General features: G+C 48.0%; 1 protein-coding gene across 7 annotated transcripts in view; it reads left to right on the top strand.

The window, feature by feature from the left end:
- The first annotated feature begins 1,168 nt into the window (after nt 1-1,168).
- The window catches only part of IL15RA (interleukin 15 receptor subunit alpha), a 41,749-nt gene continuing 26,749 nt past the window's right edge, over nt 1,169-16,168 (top strand). Inside the window, exons 1-2 of one of the 7 annotated variants that reach the window (XM_062211001.1) lie at nt 1,208-1,257; nt 3,787-3,825. Coding sequence is in view for 4 of the 7 variants with exons in the window: in XM_062210998.1 (XP_062066982.1) it covers nt 1,559-1,634 (76 nt within the window). In the remaining 3 variants the exon portion in view is untranslated. Of the gene's footprint in view, nt 1,258-1,515; nt 1,635-1,718; nt 1,803-3,786; nt 3,826-16,168 lie in introns of those variants that run through there. The other 6 variants (XM_062210999.1, XM_062210998.1, XM_062211003.1 and 3 more) reach the window with 6 other exon arrangements.

Genomic DNA, 16,168 nt, shown 5'->3' with positions numbered 1-16,168 from the left:
TTGGAATCCCCTGGCACATTTCTAACTCCACCATTTGGGGCAAGTCTGATTGAGCATGTCCCAAATTGTACATCTCCTCCCTCTCTTTTTCCACTCTGAAATTTAACAGGGATCACTTTTCAGTTAAAATTTAAACACCTAAGAATAATTGTGTGTTAATTACAGAGTTCAACCACTAGTACTAGAACAACAACAACAAATACTAAAAAGGATAAAGTATTACATTGTACATCTAGAGTCAGGACAAGAGCTGATCAGGTCATTGTTTCTTATAGTGTCCATTTAACTTCAACAGGTTTTGGCAGGATGTTTTTAAAATTAAAGATTTACTTTATTTCGTGGGAAGGCAGAATTCTTCACCTGCTTTCCCAGGCGCATTAGCAAGGAGGTGGAATGGAATTGGAGCAGCTGGGACTGGAACTTGGGCTCATGTCCCAGAGGGCTGCTTCACCAGCTGTGCCATAACATGGCCCCAGTCACTTACTTTCACAGCCCACTAAAATCTCTTCAAGGAGAATTCCCACTGAGCAGCATTGTGTCTCCCAAGGACGCTGTGAGATTGTAGATAAGAAGTGTGAGACTGAAGCCCAGGGCTGTGTGTCTTGCCTAATTCCACTTGTCTCGCTCTCCCTGGAAATTTCTAATTGCACCCAGAGCTTTCTCGTTATGGACCTTGCTCTCTAACCATAGGAAAGCCCCACCTGCAAAGAGGAGGGTGGGCTGGAAGAATTCGTCCAGGGAAAAGAAAGGAGGCACAGCGCTGAATGACTGTCAGTTCCTCTTCTCTCTGCTCCCTCCCCACCCCTTTAAATAATTGCCATTTTTTCTCCCGTCCAGGAAGGAAGCAGCTGGAATAAGGCGAAGTGGCGGGCCAGGGCTGCAGCAGGCGCCAGCTGCCGCCACCTTAGGAGTTGAGCAAGTGGCCGAGGCTGCACTCCAGTCGCCGCGGTAGGGCTCACGGGGCAGGTGGCGACGCTGAGCGCGATGGGGCTCCCACCTCCGCGGTCACCCACTGACAGCGAGCGAGGACTGCGGAGCTCAGAGCCACAGAAGCTCCTGGAGCAGAGTTGGCCAAGTGGCGGTGACCAGCCAGTGGGGCCGGACAAAGGCGTGGACGCCCCGCAGGGCGTGTCCTGGAGAGTTTGCTCGCCCACGACGTTGCCCGTGCCTGTTGCAGTGGGCACAAAAGAGCGAATTGACCTACGGGATTCCAGGGACCGGCAGCCTCCCGGAGAGCAGGAGCCCAGGCTCGTGCAGGTGAGGTCTGCGGGCTCCCGCTGCGCAGGGCCGGCGGCGCTCCGGGCACAGGGGTGGCGGCGGCGAGGGTCACGGCGGGCTGTCGGGGCTTCTTCCAGGGCAGGGGTGGGGATGCTGAGTCACGGATCTGTCACTCTTTCGCACCTCTCCTCGGCCCTCCGGGGGCCAAAGCAAAAGCGAAAGCGAATGCATTTGGCCGGGCGGCCGGTCCGGGGTTGCGCTCTCCACCTCGCTCGGGCCTTGGCATCGCACGCGCCGCCGGCCCTTGTAGTCCCGGAGGGGCACTGCCGAGCCTGCTGCCATGGCCCGGAGACGGCTGCGCGCCTTCCCGGCCCACGCCTTCCTGGCGCTGCTGCTGCCGCCAGCGGTGACACTGGGTAAGGAACAGTGCGCCAGGGCGGAGCCGCGGGAGGGGGCCCCGGCACAGAGCCGGACCGCACCCGGGGTCCCACGGCCCTGGGTCAGACCCGGAGGGAGACCCGGGAGGAACTCGGCGAGCGCCGGCACACACGGGGAAGGGACGCGGCGTCCAGCAGGAGGCACAGGTGAGGCCAGCCGCGCCAAGGGGCCGCTAAGCGCGCCCCCGACTGCTCCCGGCTCTCGCGGCTCCTAGGTCGCCCAGCGAACCGAGCTGAGAGGTTTGGCTTGGGTTCCAAGGTCAAAGGAAGAAACCGGTTTTGTATGGCCAAGGGGGCGGCCCATGGAGAGGCGCTTGAGTGCGCGGCGCCCATCCCACCTGGACAGCTGGGTGGGAGTTGCACGGCACGCGGTTCCCCGAAAGGGCCCAGGGAAAATAACTTCTGTAGTCGGTCAGGCACAGATAAGTGATATGGGTGGGCAGCTGGAAGGACAGGTAGGACTGCATCCTTTGGGAGGAAAAAACGTGTCGAACAAGTGGCACACCCGGAGACCCGGGAGTAACTCCCAGTTCTTGAGTGAGCAAAGCAGGAAGGCGGGAGGCAGCGCAGGGACGGTGGCCACAGCCTGGAGGCTGCACTCGCAGAGAAGTGGGGACGAAAGGAAGCTGGTGATTGCTTGGAGTAACCAAAGCCTTGGCAGGTAGACCTAATCTCAGCAGGAACAATGAGTGAGTGCCTTGGAAAAAATTTTTTTTACGGGGGGCGAGTGCAGCTAGTTGGGGCAGGACGAAAGATTCATGCAACTGGATTCCTGGATCCTTGCCGGAGCTCCCTCGGGGTCTGATGAAAGCTATGAACTCTTTCCCCAGAAAAATACAGGAATGCATGCTAACTTAAAAAATGTGCATGTGATTTTGGGATCACGGACCCATTGAAGACCAACCATGACAGTTGGTAACTCCATGATTTGTGTGTATTTGTTTTAAGCAAGTTGCAAATACGGTTAGCCAGTCTGGCCAGAGCTGTCCCACCCCCCCACTTGCTGCTGCCTGGCTTGGTGTGATGCCTTAGCACTGGAGTGCACATGAAGTTTCATGTGTATAGGACTGTGATGCTCTTGGTGCCCCCCCCACCCCCCCACCCCCCCCCACCCCACCCCACCCCCCCCCCCCCCGCCCAGCCAAAGCTGAGTTTCCTTGGTGATCTGGTCATTTCCTCCCAGCTGGCCAGCCAGTGTCTCCCTTGCAAGGAACAGCCTAGGGCAGGGCAACTTTTAACAGAATGTGAAAGTGAAATGCAACTGTGGTCAGAACCCAGCAAAACTTCAAGTGATCCAGAGACACTGCAGAAAGACCTCTGTAGATAATCAACCACATACAGCCTTGCTCTTTGACCTTGCAAAAGCCTTGCAGTTGTGTTGAGATCTGTTGTCACTGCAATCAAGAGAGCAAATGTGTTCTTTATGACCAAAAGTTTCCTCCTGCTTTGCATAATCCCCGCCTCCCACCCCACCCTGTCCCCAGGCAAGGACTTACCTGTTGTCTATCAATATTGATTTGTTGTGCTTCCTAGAATTTTAATACAGTGTGGACTCTTTCTTGTTTGGCTTCTCTCCCTTGTGGTGACCATTCTGAGAATGCATCAATAGTTCATTTCTAAGGCTGAGTAGTACTCTATTTTTCAAAAATAAAGATTGTATTTATTTGTTTGAGATGCAGAGTTACAGACAGGGAGAGGGAGAGGCAGAGAGAGGTGTCTTCCATCTGCTGGTTCACTCCCCAAATGGCCGCAATGGCTGGAGCTGTGCCGATCTGAAGTCAGGAGCCAGGAGCTTCTTCTGGGTCTCTCACCTGGGTGCAGGAGCCCAAGCACTTTGGCCATCCTCTGCTGCCTTCCCAAACACATCAGCATGGAGCTGGATCGAAAGTGGAGATGCCAGGACCTGAACTGGTGCCCATAGGGGATATGGGATGCCGATGCTGCAGGCTGGGGCTTCAACCCGTTGCGCCACAGTGCTGGCCCTGAGTAGTATTCTATTGCATGGCTAGCCCACCATTTACCCCTATACTGGTTAATAGACACTTGGGTTGTTTCCAGTTTGGGGCTATTATGGGAAGTCACATGCATATAGGTTTTTATGTGTGCATCTGTTTTCCTTTCTCTTGGATAGAAAACAGCTAGGAGAGAAGTTGCTGGATCATATGGTTAGGTATGTGTTTAACCTTTTAAGAAATTGCTAAGCCCTTTTCCGAAGTGGTTGTGGTATTTTACGTTTCTGCCAGCGGCGGTGGAGAGTTCCAGGTCCTCTATAGCCTCAGCAACACTTGGTGAGTCTTTTTAATTTTCCTCCTTCCAATAGGGACATGGTGGTTCACTCCCCAAATGACTGCCAACAACCAGAACTCGTTCAGGCCCTACCGAGGAGCCGGGAGCTTCATCCAGGTCTCACATGTGGGTGCAAGGGCCTAAGTACTTGGGCTGTTTTCCATTGCTTTTCCAGGTGCTTTAGCAGGGAGTTGGATTGGAATTAGAGCAGCAGGGACTCAACCAGCGCCCATGTGGGATGCTTATATGGCAGGCAGCGGCTTTCCCACTATGCCCCATATTTGTTTTCAAGAGATTATCCATATGACTTGTTTTTACACCATTTGAACATCACTTGTCTGTGTGTGAGTTAGTTGCAGGATGCAAGGCGTCAATACACAAAAATCAATTGTGTTTCTGTACATTTGCAATAAAAGGTTGGAAACTGAAACAGTAGTAGCATTGAAAAGCATTCAGTTCTTAAGGATAAATCTGCAGGTGATTTGGTCAAAACTCCTAGAGAAGACCATAATTTGTCTGAAGATGAATATCATGATCCTTTGTTTGGGTTTGGTTTTGTTGCATAGGGTACTAGCGTACTTGGGAATGTTTTCACAATCATTTTTTTTTGAAACTGTTTTTCAGAACTCTGAGAGGCTTTGGTTTTTGTTTCAAATCCATCGTATGTAGTTATTACTACTATTGTGTTGCTCTGATAGCAACAAAGTGGTAGAACTCTAAATGTACAAAATAGGAGATTTGTAGAAATAAACCTAAATGTTCAACATTGAAGACTGCATTAAAAAAAGGGAGTTGCTTTCAAATAGTATGCATTGTATGATTCAGTGTCTTTAAATTTTGTGTTTATTTGAGAGAGAGAGAGAGAGAGAGAGAGAGAGAGAGAGAGAATCTACCATCTGCTGATTCATTCCCCAAATGCCTACAACATCCAGGACTGGGCCAGGCTGAAGCTGGATGCCAAGAACTCAATCCAGTTGTCCCACATAGTTGCAGCAACCCAGGTCCTTGAGCTGTCACCTGCTGCCTCTAGGGTACACACTTGTAGGAAGGTACAATCGGGAGTAGAGCCAAGCCTCAAGCCCAGGCACTGCAGTATCTGGTGTGGACATCCCAAGTGGTGTCATAACCACGACATCAGACACTCACCCCTGACCTGCTTTTTATTAGAAGATCTAGAAGTATTTGTCACAGAATAGCAAGATATTATGTATTGGTTCTGTGTGTGTATATATGAAGTTTTTGGCTTTTCTTAGTTTTCAGTCAAAATTTCAATTTTTTTATAAAAGGAAAAGTAAGTAAGACTACAAAGAAATAACCATAAAGCTCTAAAATTTTAGAGACTTTTCTTTTTTTTTTTTTTTGACAGGCAGAGTGGACAGTGAGAGAGAGACAGAGAGAAAGGTCTTCCTTTTGCCGTTGGTTCACCCTCCAATGGCCGCCGCGGTAGCGCCAGGTGCTTATCCTGGTCTCCCATAGGGTGCAGAGCCCAAGCACTTGGGCCATCCTCCACTGCACTCCCGGGCCACAGCAGAGAGCTGGCCTGGAAGAGGGGCAACCGGGACAGGATCGGTGCCCCGACCGGGACTAGAACCCGGTGTGCTGGCGCCGCAAGGTGGAGGATTAGCCTGTTGAGCCACGGCACCGGCCAAATTTTAGAGACTTTTCTAATTACCTTTCTGGTAACATTTTCATAAGTTTATACATTTTGCAAATTGAACAAGACAGTGTTCTGTAAGCCACTACCTGTAACATTTGTGCACATCCTATATACATTCTGTAATCATTATGATTCTTTATTGTTGGAACTGTGGCTAGATTTCAGTGATCTCACAAGTATTGGATATTTAGAGTGTCTCAATAGGTTTGAAGTTCTTAGCAGCACAAAGTAGGAATAAGTGGATGAAAATGAGCTACACAGAACAAAAAAGTTGAGGAGAAATCCCCTTATGTCGAAAAATGTATCTGGGGATGTTCATTTCCAATCAAATCATCATTTCAGCTAACTTGCTGTAGACCAAATAACTTTTTGCTAAGTCGATTTTATCAAACGAAATGAGTAAACATAAAATGCTCTCAGGTACTCACTACACGTGGTTGATGTGATTTGAATGCTTGGAAATTCTTGGAAAGACTGACTTGCTGCTTCTGGGGGAGAGGGAGCATCACTCTTTCTTTTATTTGCTCAGCAATCTGTACTCACTGAACTCTTCCAGTCCTTTTCCAATCATTGTTATGGGATGAGCTTTGATGAAATTCGCCTTCCACACAGGAGGCAGGTTGGAAAGCAGAGTTAATGTGCCTGAGGGAGGAAGAACCGAGTTGATGAGTTTGGGCAATGAGCTCGGTGCAGTTTGTACTTACAGCGAATGCCAAAAGTAAGAGTGCTTTCTTGGCTGGCATTTCAGCTGGAAAATAAGGAGGGAGAAAGATTAATGGGAGCCCAGACGCCTTAGCCCTGTGGATGTCTGCTCCACACTGAGTTTCTCAGGGTAGGAACCACATCTTACACTCCTTTGGATCCCACTGGACTTAGCACGTTGCAGGCATTGGAATGGTAGAATACATGGAAGAAGGTGTTGGAAAGGACTGACTGCTTAAAAGAGTTGGAGAGGCATGCTAACAAGAAGACTTTGAAATTTTGGATGTGAGACTAGGCCAGGGCCCTTTGCTTGTATTAAATTCTCATAGACTGACCTGATAGACAAAAAGATACACAGGTTCTGGAAAGGAGAGTGATTGTTAGGGCTTGCTGTATGGGGTTTTATTTGTTTAATTTTTGTTGTTGCTGCCTAATTTCAAAAAGCCAAAAACTTTGACTCCAGTTTTTGTTACTGCATCCATTCCAACCTACGTATGCATAAGCCACTAATGTCAGAAATGTCACTAATGTCATACCTGTTGTATGTGGATCTTATAGCTGTGAGAGCATCATAGAACTGGAAAATATATGCAGCCCCTTCAAGAGGCTTGGAATATTATAAACAAAGTTAGACTGCTTACCTTGACTAACTGGGGAACAATGTTTGAGAGTATTATATACAAACTGTAAGTGAAGTATCAAAAGATGGGATTAAGGCTTCAAAAAACAGAGGGGATTTCTAATGACTAAATGTATTGTCTGCAGTGTAGCTATGAGACACTCTAACTGTGTGAAGGTAACCTGACAGTTAGGGCCACAGGGGCCGGCATTGTGGTGTAGCTGATAAAGCTGCCCCTGGCAATGCCGGCATCCCATGTGGCTGCCAGTTTGTGTCCCAGATACTCCACTTCCCATCCAGCTCCCTGCTAATGGCCTGGGAAAAGCAGTGGATGGTGGCTCCAGTGCTTGGGCCCCTGCATCCACGTGGGAGTCTTGCATGAAGCTCCTGGCTCCTGACTTTGGCCTGGCTCAACTCCGGCCATTGTGCCATCTAGAGAGAGTACCAGCAGATGGAAGATCGATCTCTCTCCCTCTCTGTAACTCTGACTTTTAAAATAAATAAATAGGGGCCGGCACCTTGGCTCACTTGGTTAATCCTCCACCTGTGGCGCCGGCATCCCATGTGGGTGCTGGGTTCTAGTCCTGTCTGAGCAATGTGATGTTGTATGAATGTATCACAAACCATTGAAGAACATTTGTATTTGTTTCCATGTAGGCAGTTAAGAATAGTAGGTAATCAGCAACAGTTAGAAAGGAGGAACCGGTTCTGGTGTTCATTAGCACCGTAGGGTAACCAAAGCCTACAATAATGTGTGCCATATTTCAAACTAACTAGAAGAGTCCAAAAGCTTCCAACACTAAAAATGACAAAGGGGGAGGTAGAGATCCTGATTGTTGTGATTTGATCATTGTACACTGAGCTGTGGTACTGTACTTCAAACACATGTATAAACATGTGTCAAACAATTTCTTCAGGGCAGGTGTTTGGCACAGTCGTTAAGTTGCCACTTGGTACACACGCATCCCCTATCAAGGTGCCTGGTTCAAGTACTAGCTCCTCTGCTTCTGATCCAGTTTCCTGTTAATGCATACCATGGGAGATAGCAGATGACGGTTCAAGTACTTGGAAGCCTGTCACCTATGGGGAAGACCTGGATTGAGTTCTGGGCTCCTGGCTTCAACCTGGCCCAGCCCTATGTGTTGTGGACATTTGGAGAGTGAACTAGTAGCTGGAAGATATCTCTCTGTTGGTATGTCTGCCTTTCAAATACAATTAGAATAAATAAATAAAAATTTAAACTATTTAAAGAGAATAAAGGGGCTGGAGGTGTTGTGGCACAACAAATTAAACTGCTGCCTGTGACACTGGCAGCTCACATGACCTCCAGTTTGAGTTCTAGTTGTTCCATGTCTGATCCAGTTCTCTGCTGATTTGCTTCTAGGGGCTGAGAGAGGACAGAATGGGCACACATGAACCCATGTGCACATTCAAGTGCCCACATACCACATATACACACACATACACACACACACTCAAAGTGATTACATATGGATACCCCCAACGCCAAATCAACTCCAACATCATTAGGTGTAACTTCTAATCTTCCCCTCCCTTTCTATGGTTGAAAATTCTTCCTTCAACTGTAGGAAACTTGAACTTGATGGTATCTGTAGATTATCAAGAAGAAAAGGAGAGATAACAACGACTTTAGACCTTTCCCCTCAAACAACCTGGATGGACTTGGGAAGAAAGTCTACAGACTAAGAGCAGTCATTGCTTACTTAGTGTCTGGCCAAGGCTCACTTTCACTTGAAAACCATGTATCTCAACATGCGCACAGCAAGCACAGTTGCTGTGAAGTTTTCCTATTCAACATGGAAAGCGTGTTGTTTCTTTAACTAAACATGCATGCACTCACAATGATACCTGACAGAAGGGCTGACGAGCTGAGCTTGGTAGTACTTGCTCTGCATCTAAGATTGACATTTATTGAAATGCCTAAGCACTGATCGATTCATTTGAAAGGCAGAGTGTCGGAGGCCACCCGGCAAACCACACAGAGACGCAGCACTCAGTCAATTCATCACCACGTTTATTGCCTCGTCGCGTTCCAGGCCAAAGTAGGAGGCCCGGTGATGAGGGACTGGAGGCCGTGTCCCTGGGGAAACTCTTCAGCCTCCAGCCGTAAGCACCAAGAAACACAAGGATATATACCCCAGGCCCCATACAGATAACATTCATTGTGTGCAATCATGCATAGCACAGGAACGAAACAAGTTTACAAGGTAGCAAAGATCAGGGTACAAGCTGTGCTGATAGAGCAAAGAACATCATACACCTTCATCAGAAGTCACATCCTGCCTGCAGGAATGTGGGACGAAAAGCCTTGTGCCTTCAGAACACCAAGCACAGGAAACAGGATTAGATAAGGGATGGCCTCAGCCTGCTGCATCTCATGTCGGGCCAGGGCCACTAGCCCCGACAGCAGAGTTACAGAGAAGCAGAGAGAGAGAGAGAGAGAGAAAGAGAGAGAGAGAGAGAGAGAGAGAGAGAGAGAGAGAGAGAGAGATTGGTCGGTCATCCATCAGCTGGTTCCCTCCCCAGATGACCACAACAGCCAGAGCTGTGCCAACCCGAAGCCAGGAGCTTCTTCTGGGTCTCCCACGTGGGTGCAGGGGCCATCCGCCACTGCTTTCCCAGGCCAAGTTGCTGACAAAAGTCTCGAATCTGAAAGCAGCACACAACTGTGAAGACTGAAAAAAGGTGACACAGGAGAGATGAGCAGATGCAGAGCATAAATTGAAATTAAGATCTACTGGCAAAATTGAACTTAGGGTTAGATCATGAATAAAACTGTTTTGAAAGAGATTCAGGCAAAGTACAATTCAAAGATTGGGTGGAAAAGAGAAAGAAAGGAGAAAGAGATAAGACTAAACGCTAGGTTTCTTTTCTAAGGGAAAAATCAAGTTACCGTTCTCATAGGAATTAGTAGTTTTTTTAAGAAAACTAGTAAGTTAAAAAAATTATTTTATGGGGCCAGTGCCATGGCTCAATAGGCTAATCCTCTGCCTGTGGCGCCGGCACACCAGGTTCTAGTCCCAGTCAGGGTGCCAGATGCTGTCCTGGTTGCTCCTCTTCCAGTCCAGCTCTCTGCTGTGGCCCGGGAGTACAGTGGAGGATGGCCCAGGTCCTTGGGCCCTGCACCCACATGGGAGACCAGGAGGAAGCACCTGGCTCCTGCCTTCGGATAAGCGCAGTGCGCCGGCCGCAGCGGCCATTGCGGGGAGAACCAATGGAAAAGGAAGACCTTTCTCTCTGTCTCTTTCTCACTGTCCACTCTGCCTGTCCAAAAAAAAAAAAATTATGATGTCATTTAAAAGCAAATTAGTAGTCTATTGTTTAGTGTGGTTCCTACAGTTAATAACAGTGTATTTGCGTATTTGATAATCCTAAGGGGCTGTTGCTGTGGTGTAGCGGGTAAATCTGCTGCCTGCAGATCCAGCATCCCATATGGGCCCGGTTCGAGTCCTGGCTGCTCCTTTTCTGATCCAGCCCTCTACTATGGCCTGGAAAAGCAGTAGAAGATGGCTCAAATCTTTGGGTCCCTGCACCTGCGTGGGAAACCCAGATGAAGCTCCTGGATCCTGGCTTCAACTTGGTCTAGGCCTAGCCATTGCAGCCATCTGCAGAGTGAACCAAGGGATGGAAGATCTCTCTACCTCTGTCGCTCCCTCTGTCTGTAACTCTACTCTGACTTTCAGATAAATAAATAAATCTTTACAAACAAAAACAAAAGTGAAACAATGCATTTTCTCTCCCGAGACCAGGTAAATCAAGGTAAAACCTACAGTGAGCAACCCACTGAGCTGTTGTAGTTTAGGTGGGTTCAGGTGTGAGGCCTGCCAAATCCCCCCCCTCAAACCCCCCTCCCCGCCAAGTGAGGACATCTGAAATCAGAGGGGGAAATCTGACAGCTGACCCTTGGTGGCTGGCCTGTTGGAAGCTGCCAGGCACCTTTCAGATTGTTCCAGCCAAGTCCTGAAGTCACGTGTGGCTCATGCCGATTCTGACCGGTGACCCGATGGGGGTCATGGTATAAGGCACGCGTGAAAACCCAGCAGTCAGGTGAATAACTGCCCCAGTGATTGTGGAATTTGTCCTTGGGCATCCAGACCTAAGCCAGCAGCTGGGGAGTGTTCGAATCCAGAGATTCTCCAGGGAGGAAAAGTTGGGCCACATTTAGGCAGAGGTTCGGGCTTTCTGACCGAGAGGAGCAAACAGAGGACGCAGATGAGAAGCGAGAAAGGAAGCTGCTGGGGAGGCTCCGTGGCCAGCAACGCGGACTCCAGATGTTGCACAGCCAAGGGAGGGTTCAGATGGCTGGAAATCGGGCACGGGGTTGTTTGGGTAAATCCAACAATCTGGTCTGTCGGAAGTATGCAGAAGAAATCAGCAACCCCAACACACACAGCGGAGAGGTAGAGGACACTCTCCAGGACAGATGGAGAGCCCCACTCCTGGGCTCTGGAATCTTCACCATGGCAGGCCGAGCAGTGAGATCACTGGATTTCCCATGATGCATCCCCTTCCAGGTCTTGCACACCGTTTAATCTGGAAATGTAGCCAGCTCACCTCCTCCATTTGGGAGTCGTGTGTTCACGGGACTCTCAGGTCATTACAGGCTCCGATTTCCAGATGAGGACGGCCTGGTTTCTAGCACATTCCAGACCAGCCAGGAAAGCTGAGAGCCAGGGTCTGCTGCCCAGCTGACACCAGCGTCATGTTCACTGGCTGCTACACCAGCAGTTTACCTGCAGATAATCCAGCTGCTAAACCAATGGTCTACTTGCAGCTACACTGAGTATCTGTTTAGACGGAGGTGCCCCAGGAATGAAACCAATGAAAATGCTCATTGGGACACCAGGGCACTGGTTTAACCATTCAGTGTCATATCGGAGAAAATCTTGGGGTGAAAAGCTTGCTGAAATCTTTCAATTTCTAATTAGGAGGAGGAGGTCGTTTTTAACCCAGTTTTATGGGTTAAAGAAAACTTCAGTTGTTCCGGCTCTGGCTACTTTGGCAACATTCTTCCTAACAATACTGATCTTACTTTTCATGCTGTGTGCATTCCATCATGTCTCCAGTTGTCTGCGAGTGACTTGTGGGTTATGTACCTGGAGCATGGCCAGATCCTACCCAATGGCCTTGCACACTTTTTTGGCTTTTTTTTTTTTTATCTGAACAGCTGTAACTGGCTGAGAATAAGGCAAAAACTCCTAATTCAAGGATCGTCTGCATTTCTCACATTTATTTGACAGTAAACACCCACTGTTAGCATAATTTATTCCTGTGTTGCCCTAGGCCTAACCCAGGTTTCTGACCTCCTGTGGGAAGATACCCTAAAATCCACTCTAGCTTTTTTTTATTAGTATTATGAAGTAGTTAGAATACTTAACCAGTCTTAACACACAGATGGCTGAACCACAGCCCTTCCTCTTCAGTATGGTCCTTCCTCTCATTTGTAGCTGGTGGTCACCCAGCCTGGTCCAAATCAGTACCAACATCTATTCTGTCTGGTCAGTCTGAAAGGGACACTGGTAAACATTTTGATTTTTACTCCATAAAGAATGTCATATATAAAAAAGGATAATAAATACACAGGCACAACTCAGATGAAGAAGCAGAATTTACAGGGAGGGCATTTGGTGTGGTGGTTAAGGCACTGCTTAGGGTGCCCGTACCCCATCTTAGAGTGCCTGGGTTCGGGTCCTGATCCAGCTGCCTGCTAAGGTGCACACTGGGAGGCAGCAGTGTTGACTCAAGTAGTTGAGTCCGTGCCACCCATGTGGGTGCTCAGATTCAGTTCCAGGATTCTGGTGTTGGCCTCGCCCAGCGCCCATGGTTGTGGATATTTGAAGAGTGAACAAGCAATGGAAATTCTCTCTGTCTCTCTTCTTTTTGAGTAAATAAAATATGTAAATTGACAAAAATGAAAAGAAACAGGGCATTACAAACACTTCCAAATGCATTTTCACTAGGTGAAGCACTTGTACCATCGAAAAATTCAAAAGTAATAAAGGCCTCCCATTTATCTTTCTCACCTGCCTTGGCCCTGTTGCTGAGTTTCTTGTGTATCCTTTCAGAGACTTTATGTACAGACCAAAAAAACACTTATGTGAAGGTTTTATTTCTCTGCTAGTAGCATACAGTACATGGCATTCATCTTTTCTTTTAAACTTAACTGTGTACTGGCGGTCTCTCCACTTCAGTGCTCAAAGGGTTTTCTTAGTGTGTTTTGCAAAGCTAGGTGGTACATCATTGTGTGTTTGTACTGTAATTGGCTTGATGAGTCACCTCCTGACTACACACAAGGTTATTTACAGATACTGGATAGGATAACGGATAACTCTGTACATACTCACTTCACAAATATGCCAGCGTATCTGTAAATTAGATTCTTATAAATAGACTTGCTAGTTTACAGGGTGTGTCACAACAATGTTCACAAGCATGCAGATAAATCTGTATGACAGAGTCATAGAAGTAGAACTGTCAGGTCAGAAAGCAGGTGCATCTGTAATCTCCATAAAGAGATTGAAGATATGGCCTCAGTAGGGCTGTGCAAGCCATATGAACATAACATACGACCGGCATAGTATATGACTGAACTTTTAGCTCTTCTAATTTGACAGCTGTTAAGTGATATTTCAGATAGTTTTTATTTTACATTTATTTCATTTTTTTAAAAAAATATTTATTATTTTTTTGAAGGCAGAGTTCCAGAGAGACTGAGGGAGAAAAATCTTCCATCTGCTAATTCACTCCCCAAATGGCCACAATGGCCAGAGCTGGACCAGGCTGAAGCCAGAAGCCAGGAGCTTCTTCCAGGTCCTCCACATGGGTACGGGTGCCTAAGCACTTGGACCACCTTCTGGTGCTTTCCCAGGCAGATTGGCAGGGAGCTGGATTAGAAGTGGAGCACCTGGGACTTGACCCAGCATCCATATGGGATGTCAGCACCACAGTTTTACCCACTACACCACAGCACTGGCCCCACATTTCTTTGATTATGAATGAGGTTGAACAAATTTTTACATATTTATAAGGGCTGTTGTCTGCTGTGAATGTCCTGCTTATTATATCTTTTTATGCTTTCCTATGGGGTCAGTGGACTTTCTACTGATTTTTAAGAGCTCATAACATATGAGAAGAATGAGCCTTATGGAAGTACACTATGAGATGTAATTTTTTTTGTCATTTTGTCATTGGTCTTTAACTTAGGTTGGATTTTGATATGCAGAGAGGTTTTCATTTTTATGTGGGCTGTATCACTCTCAGTCTCCTGTACACTGTTCCTGATCTGTGCTGATTGACTATGCAATTGGTTTTACCTACAAAGGCAATGATTTGTTTAAAGGCTATCTAGAACATAAATGAGCGCTTTTTCTAGAAAGGACCGGGCAATGGATAAATATTTCATTTTAGACTTTAAAATCAGTTCACCACATCTTTTTTTTTTCCCTTTGGCAGGCAGAGTGGACAGTGAGAGAGAGAGACAGAGAGAAAGGTCTTCCTTTACCGTTGGTTCACCCTCCAATGGCCACTGCAGCTGGTGCACCGCGCTGATCCAAAGCCATGAGCCAGGTGCTTCTCCCGGTCTCCCATGGGGTGCAGTGCCTAAGAACTTGGGCCATCCTCCACTGCACTCCCGGGCCACAGCAGAGAGCTGGCCTGGAAGAGGAGTGACCGGGACTAGAACCCGGTGTGCCGGCGCCACAAGGCGGAGGATTAGCCTATTGAGCCACAGCGCCGGCCCAAGTTCACCACAGCTACTCTGCCACTGCAGTGTGAAAGCTGGCATCAACACGACTTAAATGAATGAATGAGGCCGTGTGCCAATAAAACTTGATTTACAAACATAGGTTAACGGGCAGGCTCGGCCCATGGGCCATTGTTTGCACAGAGGCCATTAGGGGTCCTTTCCCATCCCAGTGCAGCCACTGTGTTTGGCCTCTTCTGTGGTCTCCCCACATGAACAGAAAAATGCTTTCAGCTCAGTTCTTTTGTTTGAGTCCCACCCTTCCCGCCTGCTGTGGCACCAGCGGCTTGCTCAGCAGAGATTTTTTTTGGCGGTTTTCCAATCTGGAACCAAATATCCAGGTTCTCAGGCAGCTATAGGCAGCCCATGGATTTTTATGTTTTTCAGCTGATGTGGTAAGCCTAGTGGTGGCCTCTGGCCAGCATCTCAGCTGGTGAACGACTCAGCATTTATACATGTTTTCCAGGCACCAAAACCTCACTGCACAGGAATCTCCCTCCAGCAACCCACTGGTAGCCCCTTCCATACCCAGGGTGGTGCTTGGCCTCAAACACCAATTCCTGCTCATCTCACCTGCATGTGAGAAAACCTAACATGTGTTGCATCAATGAGAAAAATAGTAAAAATCATAACAGTTATTTGTAGTTGCTAAAGAAAAACTGCTTTTTAACATCAGCTACAATGGAGTTTTCTGGCATCAGATAGAACCTCATCTTAAACAAGCATGGGCCAACAACCTTGCTTTGATATGTTGGTTGCCACCTCTCCTTTTAAGAAATAAGGGAAATGCTTGTGCCATAAGCTGGGAAGGATGGGTGGCAATAGGTAACCAGCCAGGAGGGTGGGTGTGGGTTGTGCAGGGGGAACGGATAGTGAGTAGCACAGGGGAAACCTAGACTAGAGTGGCCAGGAGGAAGAGAGGTAGAGAGGTAGATAGGGCCAAATCAGGCAGACTCTCCAAGACTTCTTAAGGATGTCAGTCTTGGCCGGCGCCATGGCTCAATAGGTTAATCCTCCACCTGTGGCGCCAGCACCCTGGGTTCTAGTCCCGGTCTGGGAACCGTATTCTGTCCCGGTTGCTCCTCTTCCAGTGCAGCTTTCTGCTGTGGCCCAGGAGTGCAGTGGAGGATGGCCCAAGTCCTTGGGCCCTGCACCTGCATGGGAGGCCGGGAGAAGCACCTGGCTCATGGCTTTGGATCAGCGCCATGTGCCGGCCAAAGCGCGCGGGCTGCAGCGGCCAGTGGGGGGTGAATCAACTGAAAAGGAAGACCTTTCTCTCTGTCTCTCTCTCTCACTGTCCTCTCTGCCTGTCAAAAAAAAAAAAAAAAAAAAAAAAAAGGATGTCAGTCTTCATCCTCCAAATAAGAGCAGGGGAAAGCCAGGGAAGAGTGATGGTATCAAATGTGCATGACAGATCCTGCTGGCTGCCTTGTGTACGTGGATTGAAGTCTCGCGGGAGACTGATCTGAAAGCTCTTCTTGCTCAGC

The sequence above is a fragment of the Lepus europaeus genome, chromosome 14 (genome assembly GCF_033115175.1).
Source record: "Lepus europaeus isolate LE1 chromosome 14, mLepTim1.pri, whole genome shotgun sequence".
Taxonomy (NCBI): domain Eukaryota; kingdom Metazoa; phylum Chordata; class Mammalia; order Lagomorpha; family Leporidae; genus Lepus; species Lepus europaeus.
The sequence above is the reverse complement of the archived record's forward strand: the minus strand, read 5'-3'. Positions and strand labels throughout refer to the sequence as shown.